Source organism: Oncorhynchus masou, chromosome 29 (genome assembly GCF_036934945.1).
Source record: "Oncorhynchus masou masou isolate Uvic2021 chromosome 29, UVic_Omas_1.1, whole genome shotgun sequence".
NCBI classification, from domain to species: domain Eukaryota; kingdom Metazoa; phylum Chordata; class Actinopteri; order Salmoniformes; family Salmonidae; genus Oncorhynchus; species Oncorhynchus masou.
Genome location: NC_088240.1, coordinates 96,208,781 through 96,223,396, shown reverse-complemented (window position 1 = coordinate 96,223,396; position 14,616 = coordinate 96,208,781). Strand labels below are relative to the sequence as shown.

Below are 14,616 nucleotides of genomic sequence, written 5' to 3'. Positions count from 1 at the left end.
GTAAGACTGGGTACAAGTAGAGTCATGTTAATCACAGAGCCCTCATCCTATGGTAAGACTGGGTACAAGTAGAGTCATGTTAGTCACAGAGCCCTCACCTATGGTAAGACTGGGTACAAGTAGAGTCATGTTAGTCACAGAGCCCTCACCTATGGTAAGACTGGGTACAAGTAGAGCCATGTTAGTCACAGAGCCCTCACCTATGGTAAGACTGGGTACAAGTAGAGTCATGTTAATCACAGAGCCTTCATCCTATGGTAAGACTGGGTACAAGTAGAGTCATGTTAGTCACAGAGCCCTCACCTATGGTAAGACTGGGTACAAGTAGAGTCATGTTAGTCACAGAGCCCTCAGCTATGGTAAGACTGGGTACAAGTAGAGTCATGTTAGTCACAGAGCCCTCATCCTATGGTAAGACTGGGTACAAGTAGAGTCATGTTAGTCACAGAGCCCTCAGCTATGGTAAGACTGAGTACAAGTAGAGTCATGTTAGTCACAGAGCCCTCATCCTATGGTAAGACTGGGTACAAGTAGAGTCATGTTAGTCACAGAGCCCTCACCTATGGTAAGACTGGGTACAAGTAGAGTCATGTTAGTCACAGAGCCCTCACCTATGGTAAGACTGGGTACAAGTAGAGTCAAGTAAAGACATACTTTCTTTCAGAAACTATATTGCCATGAAGTTTCTCTTTATATGTGTATAATAACAATGTAATTACACCGCTAACAACATAGCAGCATATTATCAGGTGTTTTCTTTGCTAAATAAGATGTGTTTTAAATGACTTACCTGGCTCAATGAAGACCATTCAGAAGTAGTTTCCCTGATGGCCGTGAACGATCTGACTCTCTGCCTCTGCTTTTCAGGCTGCTGTCACACGTAAACTGCTGATCTGTGGCGTGTGCATGGTTTTGTTCCTGACCCTCACCAAAGCGTTCCCCGTCACGTATAACGTTGACAGCCATTTCGTCAACGAGGCACCTTTCCTGACCAGACTGACGTATGCCGCCTTCTCTATACAAGCCGCTAGACCCAAGTTCTACTTCGCCTGGACTTTAGGTGAGGCTGTACCCACCCAGGGTAGTGTTGGCTTTTGGAACGTTCGTTCATTACTATTGGGGAACGTTCGTTCATTACTATTGGGGAACGTTCATTCATTACTATTGGGGAACGTTCGTTCGTTCATTACTATTGGGGAACGTTCATTCATTACTATTGGGGAACGTTCATTCATTACTATTGGGGAACGTTCGCTTCATTACTATTGGGGAACGTTCATTCATTACTATTGGGGAACGTTCGTTCGCTTCATTACTATTGGGGAACGCTCGTTCGTTCATTACTATTGGGGAACGTTCGTTCGTTCATTACTATTGGGGAACGTTCGCTCATTACTATTGGGGAACGTTCTCATTCATTACTATTGGGGAACGTTCATTCATTACTATTGGGGAACATTCGTTCGTTCGTTCGTTCATTACTATTGGGGAACGCTCGTTCGCTCATTACTATTGGGGAACGCTCGCTCGTTCATTACTATTGGGGAACGTTCGTTCGTTCATTACTATTGGGGAACGTTCGTTCGTTCATTACTATTGGGAACGCTCGTTCGTTCATTACTATTGGGGAACGTTCATTCATTACTATTGGGGAACGTTCGTTCATTACCATTGGGGAACGTTCATTCATTACTATTGGGGAACGTTCGTTCGTTCGTTCATTACTATTGGGGAACGTTCGTTCGTTCATTACTATTGGGGAACGTTCGTTCGTTCATTACTATTGGGGAACGTTCGTTCGTTCATTACTATTGGGGAACGTTCGTTCGTTCATTACTATTGGGGAACGCTCGTTGTCGTTCATTACTATTGGGAACGTTCGTTCGCTCATTACTATTGAGGAACGTTCGTTCGTTCATTACTATTGGGGAACGTTCGTTCGTTCATTGCTATTGGGGAACGTTCGTTCGTTCATTGCTATTGGGGAACGTTCGTTCGTTCATTGCTATTGGGGAACGTTCGTTCGTTCATTGCTATTGGGGAACGTTCGTTCGTTCATTACTATTGGGGAACGTTCGTTCGTTCATTGCTATTGGGGAACGTTCGTTCGTTCATTGCTATTGGGGAACGTTCGTTCGTTCATTGCTATTGGGGAACGTTCGTTCGTTCATTGCTATTGGGGAACGTTCGTTCGTTCATTGCTATTGGGGAACGTTTGTTCGTTCGTTCATTGCTATTGGGGAACGTTTGTTCGTTCGTTCATTACTATTGGGGAACGTTTGTTCGTTCGTTCATTACTATTGGGGAACGTTTGTTCGTTCGTTCATTACTATTGGGAACGTTTGTTCGCTCGTTCATTACTATTGGGGAACGTTTGTTTGTTCGTTCATTACTATTGGGGTACGTTTGTTTGTTCGTTCATTACTATTGGGGAACGTTTGTTCGTTCGTTCGTTCATTACTATTGGGGAACGTTTGTTCGTTCGTTCGTTCATTACTATTGGGGAACGTTCGTTCGTTCGTTCATTGCTATTGGGGAACGTTCGTTCGTTCGTTCATTGCTATTGGGGAACGTTCGTTCGTTCGTTCATTGCTATTGGGGAACGTTCGTTCGTTCATTGCTATTGGGGAACGTTTGTTCGTTCATTACTATTGGGGAACGTTCGTTCGTTCATTACTATTGGGGAACGTTCGTTCGTTCATTACTATTGGGGAACGTTCGTTCGTTCATTACTATTGGGGAACGTTCGTTCGTTCATTACTATTGGGGAACGTTCGTTCGTTCATTACTATTGGGGAACGTTCGTTCGTTCATTACTATTGGGGAACGTTCGTTCGTTCATTACTATTGGGGAACGTTCGTTCGTTCATTACTATTGGGGAACGTTCGTTCGTTCATTACTATTGGGGAACGCTCGCTCGCTCATTACTATTGGGAACGTTCGCTCGTTCATTACTATTGGGGAACGTTCGTTCGCTCATTACTATTGGGGAACGCTCGTTCGTTCATTACTATTGGGGAACGCTTGTTCGCTCGTCATTATTATTGGGGAACGCTTGTTCGTTCGTTCATTACTATTGGGGAACGCTTGTTCGCTCGTTCATTACTATTGGGGAACGTTTGTTCGTTCGCTCGCTCATTACTATTGGGGAACGTTTGTTCGTTCGTTCGTTCATTACTATTGGGGAACGTTTGTTCGCTCGCTCATTATTATTGGGGAACGTTTGTTCGCTCGTTCATTACTATTGGGGAACGCTTTGTTTGTTCGCTCATTACTATTGGGGAACGTTTGTTCGCTCGTTCATTACTATTGGGGAACGTTTGTTCGCTCGCTTCATTACTATTGGGGAACGTTTGTTCGTTATTGGTTCATTACTATTGGGGAACGTTTGTTCGCTCGTTCATTACTATTGGGGAACGTTTGTTCGCTCGTTCATTATTATTGGGGAACGTTTGTTCGCTCGTTCATTACTATTGGGGAACGCTTGTTCGTTCGTTCATTACTATTGGGGAACGTTCGTTCGTTCATCACTATTGGGGAACGTTCGTTCGTTCGCTCATCACTATTGGGGAACGTTCGTTCGTTTGTTCATTACTATTGGGGAACGCTTCGTTCGTTCGTTCATTACTATTGGGGAACGCTCGTTCGTTCATTACTATTGGGGAACGCTCGTTCGTTCGTTCATTCTTCCATTCATGTGTTGGTCCCAACAGCGGATGCCATCAACAACGCAGCAGGTTATGGTTTTAAAGGTGTGGATGAAGCTGGACAGGTGTCCTGGGACCTCATCTCCAACATCAGTATCTGGGGGATTGAGGTACGTTTGGAAACAACAACAACAACAACAAAAAAAACTTTTTGAACTTTTAGCTTTGCAGAATTATTGAAAATGACTTGAAGTTTAATATTGAACTCTCTCTTTTTTGCAGACAGCAACTAGCTTCAAGAAGTTCATAGATAACTGGAATATTCAGACTGGTGTTTGGCTCAAAACGTAAGTATTAATTCTACCAAGATATTCTACCAAGATATTCTACCAAGATATTCTACCAAGATATTCTACCAAGATAATCTACCATAATAATCTACCAAGATAATCTACCAAGATAATCTACCAAGATATTCTACCAAGATATTCTACCAAGATATTCTACCAAGATATTCTACCAAGATAATCTACCATAATAATCTACCAAGATAATCTACCAAGATAATCTACCAAGATATTCTACCAAGATATTCTACCAAGATAATCTACCAAGATAATGTCCACATATGCTTAACATTAGTACAAAACCAATTTTCTGTACATTCATGAATGTTTATTTTATTCTGTTAACTGCATAACAATATATCTGACCCAGGTCTGTTTGTAACTCCTCTCTCTTCAGTGTGTGTTCCGACCGTGCTCCCCGTTACCCCACAGCTCTGACCTTCACCCTCTCCTCTCTCTTCAGTGTGTGTTCCGACCGTGCTCCCCGTTACCCCACAGCTCTGACCTTCACCCTCTCCTCTCTCTCTTCAGTGTGTGTTCCGACCGTGCTCCCCGTTACCCCACAGCTCTGACCTTCATCCTGTCTCCTCTCTCTTCAGTGTGTGTTCCGACCGTGCTCCCCGTTACCCCACAGCTCTGACCTTCACCCTCTCCTCTCTCTTCAGTGTGTGTTCCGACCGTGCTCCCCGTTACCCCACAGCTCTGACCTTCACCCTCTCCTCTCTCTTCAGTGTGTGTTCCGACCGTGCTCCCGTTACCCCACAGCTCTGACCTTCACCCTCTCCTCTCTCTTCAGTGTGTGTTACGACCGTGCTCCCCGTTACCCCACAGCTCTGACCTTCACCCTCTCCTCTCTCTTCAGTGTGTGTTCCGACCGTGCTCCCCGTTACCCCACAGCTCTGACCTTCACCCTCTCCTCTCTCTTCAGTGTGTGTTACGACCGTGCTCCCCGTTACCCCACAGCTCTGACCTTCACCCTCTCCTCTCTCTTCAGTGTGTGTTCCGACCGTGCTCCCCGTTACCCCACAGCTCTGACCATCATCCTGTCTCCTCTCTCTTCAGTGTGTTTCCGACCGTGCTCCCGTTACCCCACAGCTCTGACCTTCACCCTCTCCTCTCTCTTCAGTGTGTGTTCCGACCGTGCTCCCCGTTACCCCACAGCTCTGACCATCATCCTGTCTCCTCTCTCTTCAGTGTGTGTTACGACCGTGCTCCCCGTTACCCCACAGCTCTGACCTTCACCCTCTCCTCAGTGTGTGTTCCGACCGTGCTCCCCGTTACCCCACAGCTCTGACCATCATCCTGTCTCCTCTCTCTTCAGTGTGTGTTACGACCGTGCTCCCTGTTACCCCACAGCTCTGACCATCATCCTCTCCTCTCTCTTCAGTGTGTGTTACGACCGTGCTCCCCGTTACCCCACAGCTCTGACCTTCACCCTCTCCTCTCTCTTCAGTGTGTGTTCCGACCGTGCTCCCCGTTACCCCACAGCTCTGACCATCACCCTCTCCTCTCTCTTCAGTGTGTGTTCCGACCGTGCTCCCCGTTACCCCACAGCTCTGACCTTCACCCTCTCCTCTCTCTTCAGTGTGTGTTCCGACCGTGCTCCCTGTTACCCCACAGCTCTGACCTTCACCCTCTCCTCTCTCTTCAGTGTGTGTTCCGACCGTGCTCCCTGTTACCCCACAGCTCTGACCTTCACCCTCTCCTCTCTCTTCAGTGTGTGTTCCGACCGTGCTCCCCGTTGCCCCACAGCTCTGACCTTCACCCTCTCCTCTCTCTTCAGTGTGTGTTCCGACCGTGCTCCCCGTTGCCCCACAGCTCTGACCTTCACCCTCTCCTCTCTCTTCAGTGTGTGTTCCGACCGTGCTCCCCGTTGCCCCACAGCTCTGACCTTCACCCTCTCCTCTCTCTTCAGTGTGTGTTCCGACCGTGCTCCCCGTTACCCCACAGCTCTGACCTTCACCCTCTCCTCTCTCTTCAGTGTGTGTTCCGACCGTGCTCCCCGTTACCCCACAGCTCTGACCTTCACCCTCTCCTCTCTCTTCAGTGTGTGTTCCGACCCTGCTCCCCGTTGCCCCACAGCTCTGACCATCATCCTGTCTCCTCTCTCTTCAGTGTGTGTTCCGACCGTGCTCCCCCAAGTTGCCCCACAGCTCTGACCATCATCCTGTCTCCTCTCTCTTCAGTGTGTGTTACGACCGTGCTCCCAGTTACCCCACAGCTCTGACCTTCACCCTCTCCTCTCTCTTCAGTGTGTTTACGACCGTGCTCCCCGTTACCCCACAGCTCTGACCATCATCCTGTCTCCTCTCTCTTCAGTGTGTGTTCCGACCGTGCTCCCCGTTACCCCACAGCTCTGACCTTCACCCTCTCCTCTCTCTTCAGTGTGTGTTCCGACCGTGCTCCCAGTTACCCCACAGCTCTGACCTTCACCCTCTCCTCTCTCTTCAGTGTGTGTTCCGACCGTGCTCCCCGTTACCCCACAGCTCTGACCTTCACCCTCTCCTCTCTCTTCAGTGTGTGTTACGACCGTGCTCCCCGTTACCCCACAGCTCTGACCTTCACCCTCTCCTCTCTCTTCAGTGTGTGTTACGACCGTGCTCCCCGTTACCCCACAGCTCTGACCTTCACCCTCTCCTCTCTCTTCAGTGTGTGTTCCGACCGTGCTCCCGTTACCCCACAGCTCTGACCTTCACCCTCTCCTCTCTCTTCAGTGTGTGTTCCGACCGTGCTCCCCGTTACCCCACAGCTCTGACCTTCACCCTCTCCTCTCTCTTCAGTGTGTGTTCCGACCGTGCTCCCCGTTACCCCACAGCTCTGACCTTCACCCTCTCCTCTCTCTTCAGTGTGTGTTCCGACCGTGCTCCCCGTTACCCCACAGCTCTGACCTTCACCCTCTCCTCTCTCTTCAGTGTGTGTTCCGACCCTGCTCCCCGTTGCCCCACAGCTCTGACCATCATCCTGTCTCCTCTCTCTTCAGTGTGTGTTCCGACCGTGCTCCCCGTTGCCCCACAGCTCTGACCATCATCCTGTCTCCTCTCTCTTCAGTGTGTGTTCCGACCGTGCTCCCCGTTACCCCACAGCTCTGACCTTCACCCTCTCCTCTCTCTTCAGTGTGTGTTCCGACCGTGCTCCCCATTACCCCACAGCTCTGACCATCATCCTGTCTCCTCTCTCTTCAGTGTGTGTTCCGACCGTGCTCCCCGTTACCCCACAGCTCTGACCTTCACCCTCTCCTCTCTCTTCAGTGTGTGTTACGACCGTGCTCCCGTTACCCCACAGCTCTGACCATCATCCTGTCTCCTCTCTCTTCAGTGTGTGTTCCGACCGTGCTCCCCGTTACCCCACAGCTCTGACCTTCACCCTCTCCTCTCTCTTCAGTGTGTGTTCCGACCGTGCTCCCTGTTACCCCACAGCTCTGACCTTCACCCTCTCCTCTCTCTTCAGTGTGTGTTCCGACCGTGCTCCCCGTTACCCCACAGCTCTGACCTTCATCCTCTCCTCTCTCTTCAGTGTGTGTTCCGACCGTGCTCCCCGTTACCCCACAGCTCTGACCTTCACCCTCTCCTCTCTCTTCAGTGTGTTCCGACCGTGCTCCCCGTTACCCCACAGCTCTGACCTTCACCCTCTCCTCTCTCTTCAGTGTGTGTTCCGACCGTGCTCCCCGTTACCCCACAGCTCTGACCTTCACCCTCTCCTCTCTCTTCAGTGTGTGTTCCGACCGTGCTCCCGTTACCCCACAGCTCTGACCTTCACCCTCTCCTCTCTCTTCAGTGTGTGTTCCGACCGTGCTCCCCGTTACCCCACAGCTCTGACCTTCACCCTCTCCTCTCTCTTCAGTGTGTGTTCCGACCGTGCTCCCCGTTACCCCACAGCTCTGACCTTCACCCTCTCCTCTCTCTTCAGTGTGTGTTCCGACCGTGCTCCCCGTTACCCCACAGCTCTGACCTTCACCCTCTCCTCTCTCTTCAGTGTGTGTTCCGACCGTGCTCCCGTTACCCCACAGCTCTGACCTTCACCCTCTCCTCTCTCTTCAGTGTGTGTTCCGACCGTGCTCCCCGTTACCCCACAGCTCTGACCTTCACCCTCTCCTCTCTCTTCAGTGTGTGTTACGACCGTGCTCCCCGTTACCCCACAGCAATGACCATCATCCTGTCTCCTCTCTCTTCAGTGTGTGTTCCGACCGTGCTCCCGTTACCCCACAGCTCTGACCTTCACCCTCTCCTCTCTCTTCAGTGTGTGTTACGACCGTGCTCCCCGTTACCCCACAGCTCTGACCATCATCCTGTCTCCTCTCTCTTCAGTGTGTGTTACGACCGTGCTCCCCGTTACCCCACAGCTCTGACCTTCATCCTGTCTCCTCTCTCTTCAGTGTGTGTTCCGACCGTGCTCCCCGTTACCCCACAGCTCTGACCTTCACCCTCTCCTCTCTCTTCAGTGTGTGTTACGACCGTGCTCCCCGTTACCCCACAGCTCTGACCATCATCCTGTCTCCTCTCTCTTCAGTGTGTGTTCCGACCGTGCTCCCCGTTACCCCACAGCTCTGACCTTCACCCTCTCCTCTCTCTTCAGTGTGTGTTCCGACCGTGCTCCCCGTTACCCCACAGCTCTGACCATCATCCTGTCTCCTCTCTCTTCAGTGTGTGTTCCGACCGTGCTCCCCGTTGCCCCACAGCTCTGACCTTCACCCTCTCCTCTCTCTTCAGTGTGTGTTACGACCGTGCTCCCCGTTACCCCACAGCTCTGACCATCATCCTGTCTCCTCTCTCTTCAGTGTGTGTTACGACAGTGCTCCCGTTACCCCACAGCTCTGACCTTCACCCTCTCCTCTCTCTTCAGTGTGTGTTACGACCGTGCTCCCCGTTACCCCACAGCTCTGACCTTCACCCTCTCCTCTCTCTTCAGTGTGTGTTACGACCGTGCTCCCCGTTACCCCACAGCGCTGACCTTCACCCTCTCCTCTCTCTTCAGTGTGTGTTCCGACCGTGCTCCCCGTTACCCCACAGCTCTGACCTTCACCCTCTCCTCTCTTCAGTGTGTGTTCCGACCGTGCTCCCGTTACCCCACAGCTCTGACCTTCACCCTCTCCTCTCTCTTCAGTGTGTGTTCCGACCGTGCTCCCCGTTACCCCACAGCTCTGACCGTCACCCTCTCCTCTCTCTTCAGTGTGTGTTACGACCGTGCTCCCCGTTACCCCACAGCTCTGACCTTCACCCTCTCCTCTCTCTTCAGTGTGTGTTACGACCGTGCTCCCCGTTACCCCACAGCTCTGACCTTCACCCTCTCCTCTCTCTTCAGTGTGTGTTACGACCGTGCTCCCCGTTACCCCACAGCTCTGACCTTCACCCTCTCCTCTCTCTTCAGTGTGTGTTCCGACCGTGCTCCCCGTTACCCCACAGCTCTGACCTTCACCCTCTCCTCTCTCTTCAGTGTGTGTTACGACCGTGCTCCCTGTTACCCCACAGCTCTGACCTTCACCCTCTCCTCTCTCTTCAGTGTGTGTTCCGACCGTGCTCCCCGTTACCCCACAGCTCTGACCATCATCCTGTCTCCTCTCTCTCAGTGTGTGTTCCGACCGTGCTCCCCGTTACCCCACAGCTCTGACCTTCACCCTCTCCTCTCTCTTCAGTGTGTGTTACGACCGTGCTCCCCGTTACCCCACAGCTCTGACCAACATCCTGTCTCCTCTCTCTTCAGTGTGTGTTACGACCGTGCTCCCCGTTACCCCACAGCTCTGACCTTCATCCTGTCAGCTCTATGGCATGGAGTTTACCCCGGATACTACTTCACCTTTATTACTGCTATACCCATCACACTGGCAGCTAGAGCTGTGAGTACCATTTTTACTGCTGTACCCATCACACTGACAGATAGAGCTGTGAGTACCATTATCACTGCTGTACCCATCACACTGGCAGATAGAGCTGTGAGTACCATTATCACTGCTATACCCATCACACTGGCAGCTAGAGCTGTGAGTACCATTATTACTGCTATACCCATCACACTGACAGATAGAGCTGTGAGTACCATTATTACTGCTATACCCATCACACTGACAGATAGAGCTGTGAGTACCATTATCACTGCTGTACCCATCACACTGGCAGCTAGAGCTGTGAGTACCATTATTACTGCTATACCCATCACACTGGCAGCTAGAGCTGTGAGTACCATTATTACTGCTATACCCATCACACTGACAGATAGAGCTGTGAGTACCATTATTACTGCTATACCCATCACACTGACAGAGAGAGCTGTGAGTACCATTATTACTGCTATACCCATCACACTGACAGATAGAGCTGTGAGTACCATTATTACTGCTATACCCATCACACTGACAGATAGAGCTGTGAGTACCATTATTACTGCTACACCCATCACACTGGCAGCTAGAGCTGTGAGTAACATTATTACTGCTATACCCATCACACTGACAGATAGAGCTGTGAGTACCATTATTACTGCTGTACCCATCACACTGACAGATAGAGCTGTGAGTACCATTATCACTGCTGTACCCATCACACTGGCAGCTAGAGCTGTGAGTACCATTATTACTGCTATACCCATCACACTGACAGATAGAGCTGTGAGTACCATTATTACTGCTATACCCATCACACTGACAGATAGAGCTGTGAGTACCATTATTACTGCTATACCCATCACACTGACAGATAGAGCTGTGAGTACCATTATTACTGCTATACCCATCACACTGACAGAGAGAGCTGTGAGTACCATTATTACTGCTATACCCATCACACTGACAGATAGAGCTGTGAGTACCATTATTACTGCTATACCCATCACACTGACAGATAGAGCTGTGAGTACCATTATTACTGCTACACCCATCACACTGGCAGCTAGAGCTGTGAGTACCATTATTACTGCTGTACCCATCACACTGACAGAGCTGTGAGTCTTTCTCTCACTCTCTTTCTCTCGCTGTCTTCCTCACTCACTCTCTCACTTACACACACACACACACACACACAGCACTCACCTCATGTGTCTCATCATCTCAGCCTCACCCATGCCCGTACATCACCGTGTTCTCTCTCCTGTCTCCCACACCGCAGGTCCGTAAGAACGTCCGTCAGTATTTCCTGTCCTCTTATCCTGTGAAGCTTGTCTATGACGTAGTGACCTGGGCAGCTACTCAGCTGTGTATCTGCTACACCGTCATGCCCTTCTTACTGCTGGCAGTAGAACCTACCATGCAGTACTACAGGTGAACATTCATTTAGGTTATTTTTCCTACTGGTCAAATGTGTCTCTTTAACAATGACGGTCGTATGTAGCCTGGCCCCTGATCTGGATGTGCTATCATGTCAACTTCTTGGCATGACAAGGAGTGTAATGTTAGCACAAACAGACTGGTACCCAGGCTAGGTCGTATGTGTACAATTTAGTAGCTTAGTGTTCTATTATCTTATTAAGGCCTGGACACAATGTTCCTCAGTTGTCTTTATGGAGGACAAGTGTGTCATCTCTAACCGTCAGTTGTCTTTATGGAGGACAAGTGTGTCATCTCTACCGTCAGTTGTCTTTATGGAGGACAAGTGTGTGTCATCTCTACCGTCAGTTGTCTTTATGGAGGACCAGTGTGTCATCTCTACCGTCAGTTGTCTTTATGGAGGACCAGTGTGTCATCTCTACCGTCAGTTGTCTTTATGGAGGACAAGTGTGTCATCTCTACCGTCAGTTGTCTTTATGGAGGACAAGTGTGTCATCTATAACCGTCAGTTATCTTTATGGAGGACCAGTGTGTCATCTCTAACCGTCAGTTGTCTTTATGGAGGACAAGTGTGTCATCTCTAACCGTCAGTTGTCTTTATGGAGGACAAGTGTGTCATCTTTAACCGTCAGTTTTCTTTATGGAGGACAAGTGTGTCATCTCTACCGTCAGTTGTCTTTATGGAGGACCAGTGTGTCATCTCTAACCGTCAGTTGTCTTTATGGAGGACCAGTGTGTCATCTCTAACCGTCAGTTGTCTTTATGGAGGACAAGTGTGTCATCTCTACCGGCAGTTGTCTTTATGGAGGACCAGTGTGTCATCTCTACCGTCAGTTGTCTTTATGGAGGACAAGTGTGTCATCTCTACCATCAGTTGTCTTTATGGAGGACAAGTGTGTCATCTCTACCGGCAGTTATCTTTATGGAGTACAAGTGTGTCATCTCTACCGTCAGTTATCTTTATGGAGGACCAGTGTGTCATCTCTACCGTCAGTTGTCTTTATGGAGGACAAGTGTGTCATCTCTACCGTCAGTTGTCTTTATGGAGGACCAGTGTGTCATCTCTACCGTCAGTTGTCTTTATGGAGGACAAGTGTGTCATCTCTACCGTCAGTTGTCTTTATGGAGGACAAGTGTGTCATCTCTACCGTCAGTTGTCTTTATGGAGGACAAGTGTGTCATCTCTACCGGCAGTTGTCTTTATGGAGTACAAGTGTGTCATCTCTACCGGCAGTTGTCTTTATGGAGGACAAGTGTGTCATCTCTACCGTCAGTTGTCTTTATGGAGGACAAGTGTGTCATCTCTACCGTCAGTTGTCTTTATGGAGGACAAGTGTGTCATCTCTACCGTCAGTTATCTTTATGGAGGACCAGTGTGTCATCTCTACCGTCAGTTGTCTTTATGGAGGACCAGTGTGTCATCTCTACCGTCAGTTGTCTTTATGGAGGACAAGTGTGTCATCTCTACCGTCAGTTGTCTTTATGGAGGACAAGTGTGTCATCTCTACTGTCAGTTGTCTTTATGGAGGACAAGTGTGTCATCTCTACCGTCAGTTATCTTTATGGAGGACCAGTGTGTCATCTCTACCGTCAGTTGTCTTTATGGAGGACAAGAGTGTCATCTTTAACTGTCAGTTGTCTGTATGGAGGACAAGTGTGTCATCTCTAACCGTCAGTTATCTTTATGGAGGACAAGTGTGTCATCTCTACCGTCAGTTGTCTTTATGGAGGACAAGTGTGTCATCTCTACTGTCAGTTGTCTTTATGGAGGACAAGTGTGTCATCTCTACCGTCAGTTGTCTTTATGGAGGACCAGTGTGTCATCTCTAACCGTCAGTTGTCTTTATGGAGGACAAGTGTGTCATCTCTAACCGTCAGTTGTCTTTATGGAGGACCAGTGTGTCATCTCTACTGTCAGTTGTCTTTATGGAGGACAAGTGTGTCATCTCTACCGTCAGTTGTCTTTATGGAGGACAAGTGTGTCATCTCTAACCGACAGTTATCTTTATGGAGGACCAGTGTGTCATCTCTACCGTCAGTTGTCTTTATGGAGGACAAGTGTGTCATCTCTACCGTCAGTTATCTTTATGGAGGACCAGTGTGTCATCTCTACCGTCAGTTGTCTTTATGGAGGACAAGTGTGTCATCTCTACCGTCAGTTATCTTTATGGAGGACCAGTGTGTCATCTCTACCGTCAGTTGTCTTTATGGAGGACAAGAGTGTCATCTTTAACCGTCAGTTATCTTTATGGAGGACCAGTGTGTCATCTCTACCGTCAGTTGTCTTTATGGAGGACAAGAGTGTCATCTTTAACCGTCAGTTGTCTGTATGGAGGACAAGTGTGTCATCTCTACTGTCAGTTGTCGTTATGGAGGACAAGTGTGTCATCTCTACCGTCAGTTGTCTTTATGGAGGACCAGTGTGTCATCTCTAACCGTCAGTTGTCTTTATGGAGGACAAGTGTGTCATCTCTACCGTCAGTTGTCTTTATGGAGGACCAGTGTGTCATCTCTACCGTCAGTTGTCTTTATGGAGGACAAGTGTGTCATCTCTACCGTCAGTTGTCTTTATGGAGGACAAGTGTGTCATCTCTACCGGCAGTTGTCTTTATGGAGGACAAGTGTGTCATCTCTACCGGCAGTTGTCTTTATGGAGGACAAGTGTGTCATCTCTACCGTCAGTTGTCTTTATGGAGGACAAGTGTGTCATCTCTACCGTCAGTTGTCTTTATGGAGGACAAGTGTGTCATCTCTACCGTCAGTTATCTTTATGGAGGACCAGTGTGTCATCTCTACCGTCAGTTGTCTTTATGGAGGACCAGTGTGTCATCTCTACCGTCAGTTGTCTTTATGGAGGACAAGTGTGTCATCTCTACCGTCAGTTGTCTTTATGGAGGACAAGTGTGTCATCTCTACCGTCAGTTGTCTTTATGGAGGACAAGTGTGTCATCTCTACCGTCAGTTATCTTTATGGAGGACCAGTGTGTCATCTCTACCGTCAGTTGTCTTTATGGAGGACAAGAGTGTCATCTTTAACTGTCAGTTGTCTGTATGGAGGACAAGTGTGTCATCTCTAACCGTCAGTTATCTTTATGGAGGACAAGTGTGTCATCTCTACCGTCAGTTGTCTTTATGGAGGACAAGTGTGTCATCTCTACTGTCAGTTGTCTTTATGGAGGACAAGTGTGTCATCTCTACCGTCAGTTGTCTTTATGGAGGACCAGTGTGTCATCTCTAACCGTCAGTTGTCTTTATGGAGGACAAGTGTGTCATCTCTACCGTCAGTTGTCTTTATGGAGGACAAGTGTGTCATCTCTAACCGACAGTTATCTTTATGGAGGACCAGTGTGTCATCTCTAACCGTCAGTT

At 49.1% G+C, this 14,616-nt stretch overlaps 1 protein-coding gene across 1 annotated transcript in view; it reads left to right on the top strand.

Moving 5' to 3' along the window:
* LOC135521021 (lysophospholipid acyltransferase 1-like) overlaps nt 1-14,616 on the top strand; it is a 36,328-nt gene that overhangs the window by 19,043 nt on the left and 2,669 nt on the right. Inside the window, 5 exon segments of the mRNA XM_064946925.1 lie at nt 868-1,060; nt 3,715-3,818; nt 3,931-3,995; nt 9,693-9,825; nt 11,090-11,241. Of these exon segments, the coding sequence (XP_064802997.1) occupies nt 868-1,060; nt 3,715-3,818; nt 3,931-3,995; nt 9,693-9,825; nt 11,090-11,241 (647 nt within the window).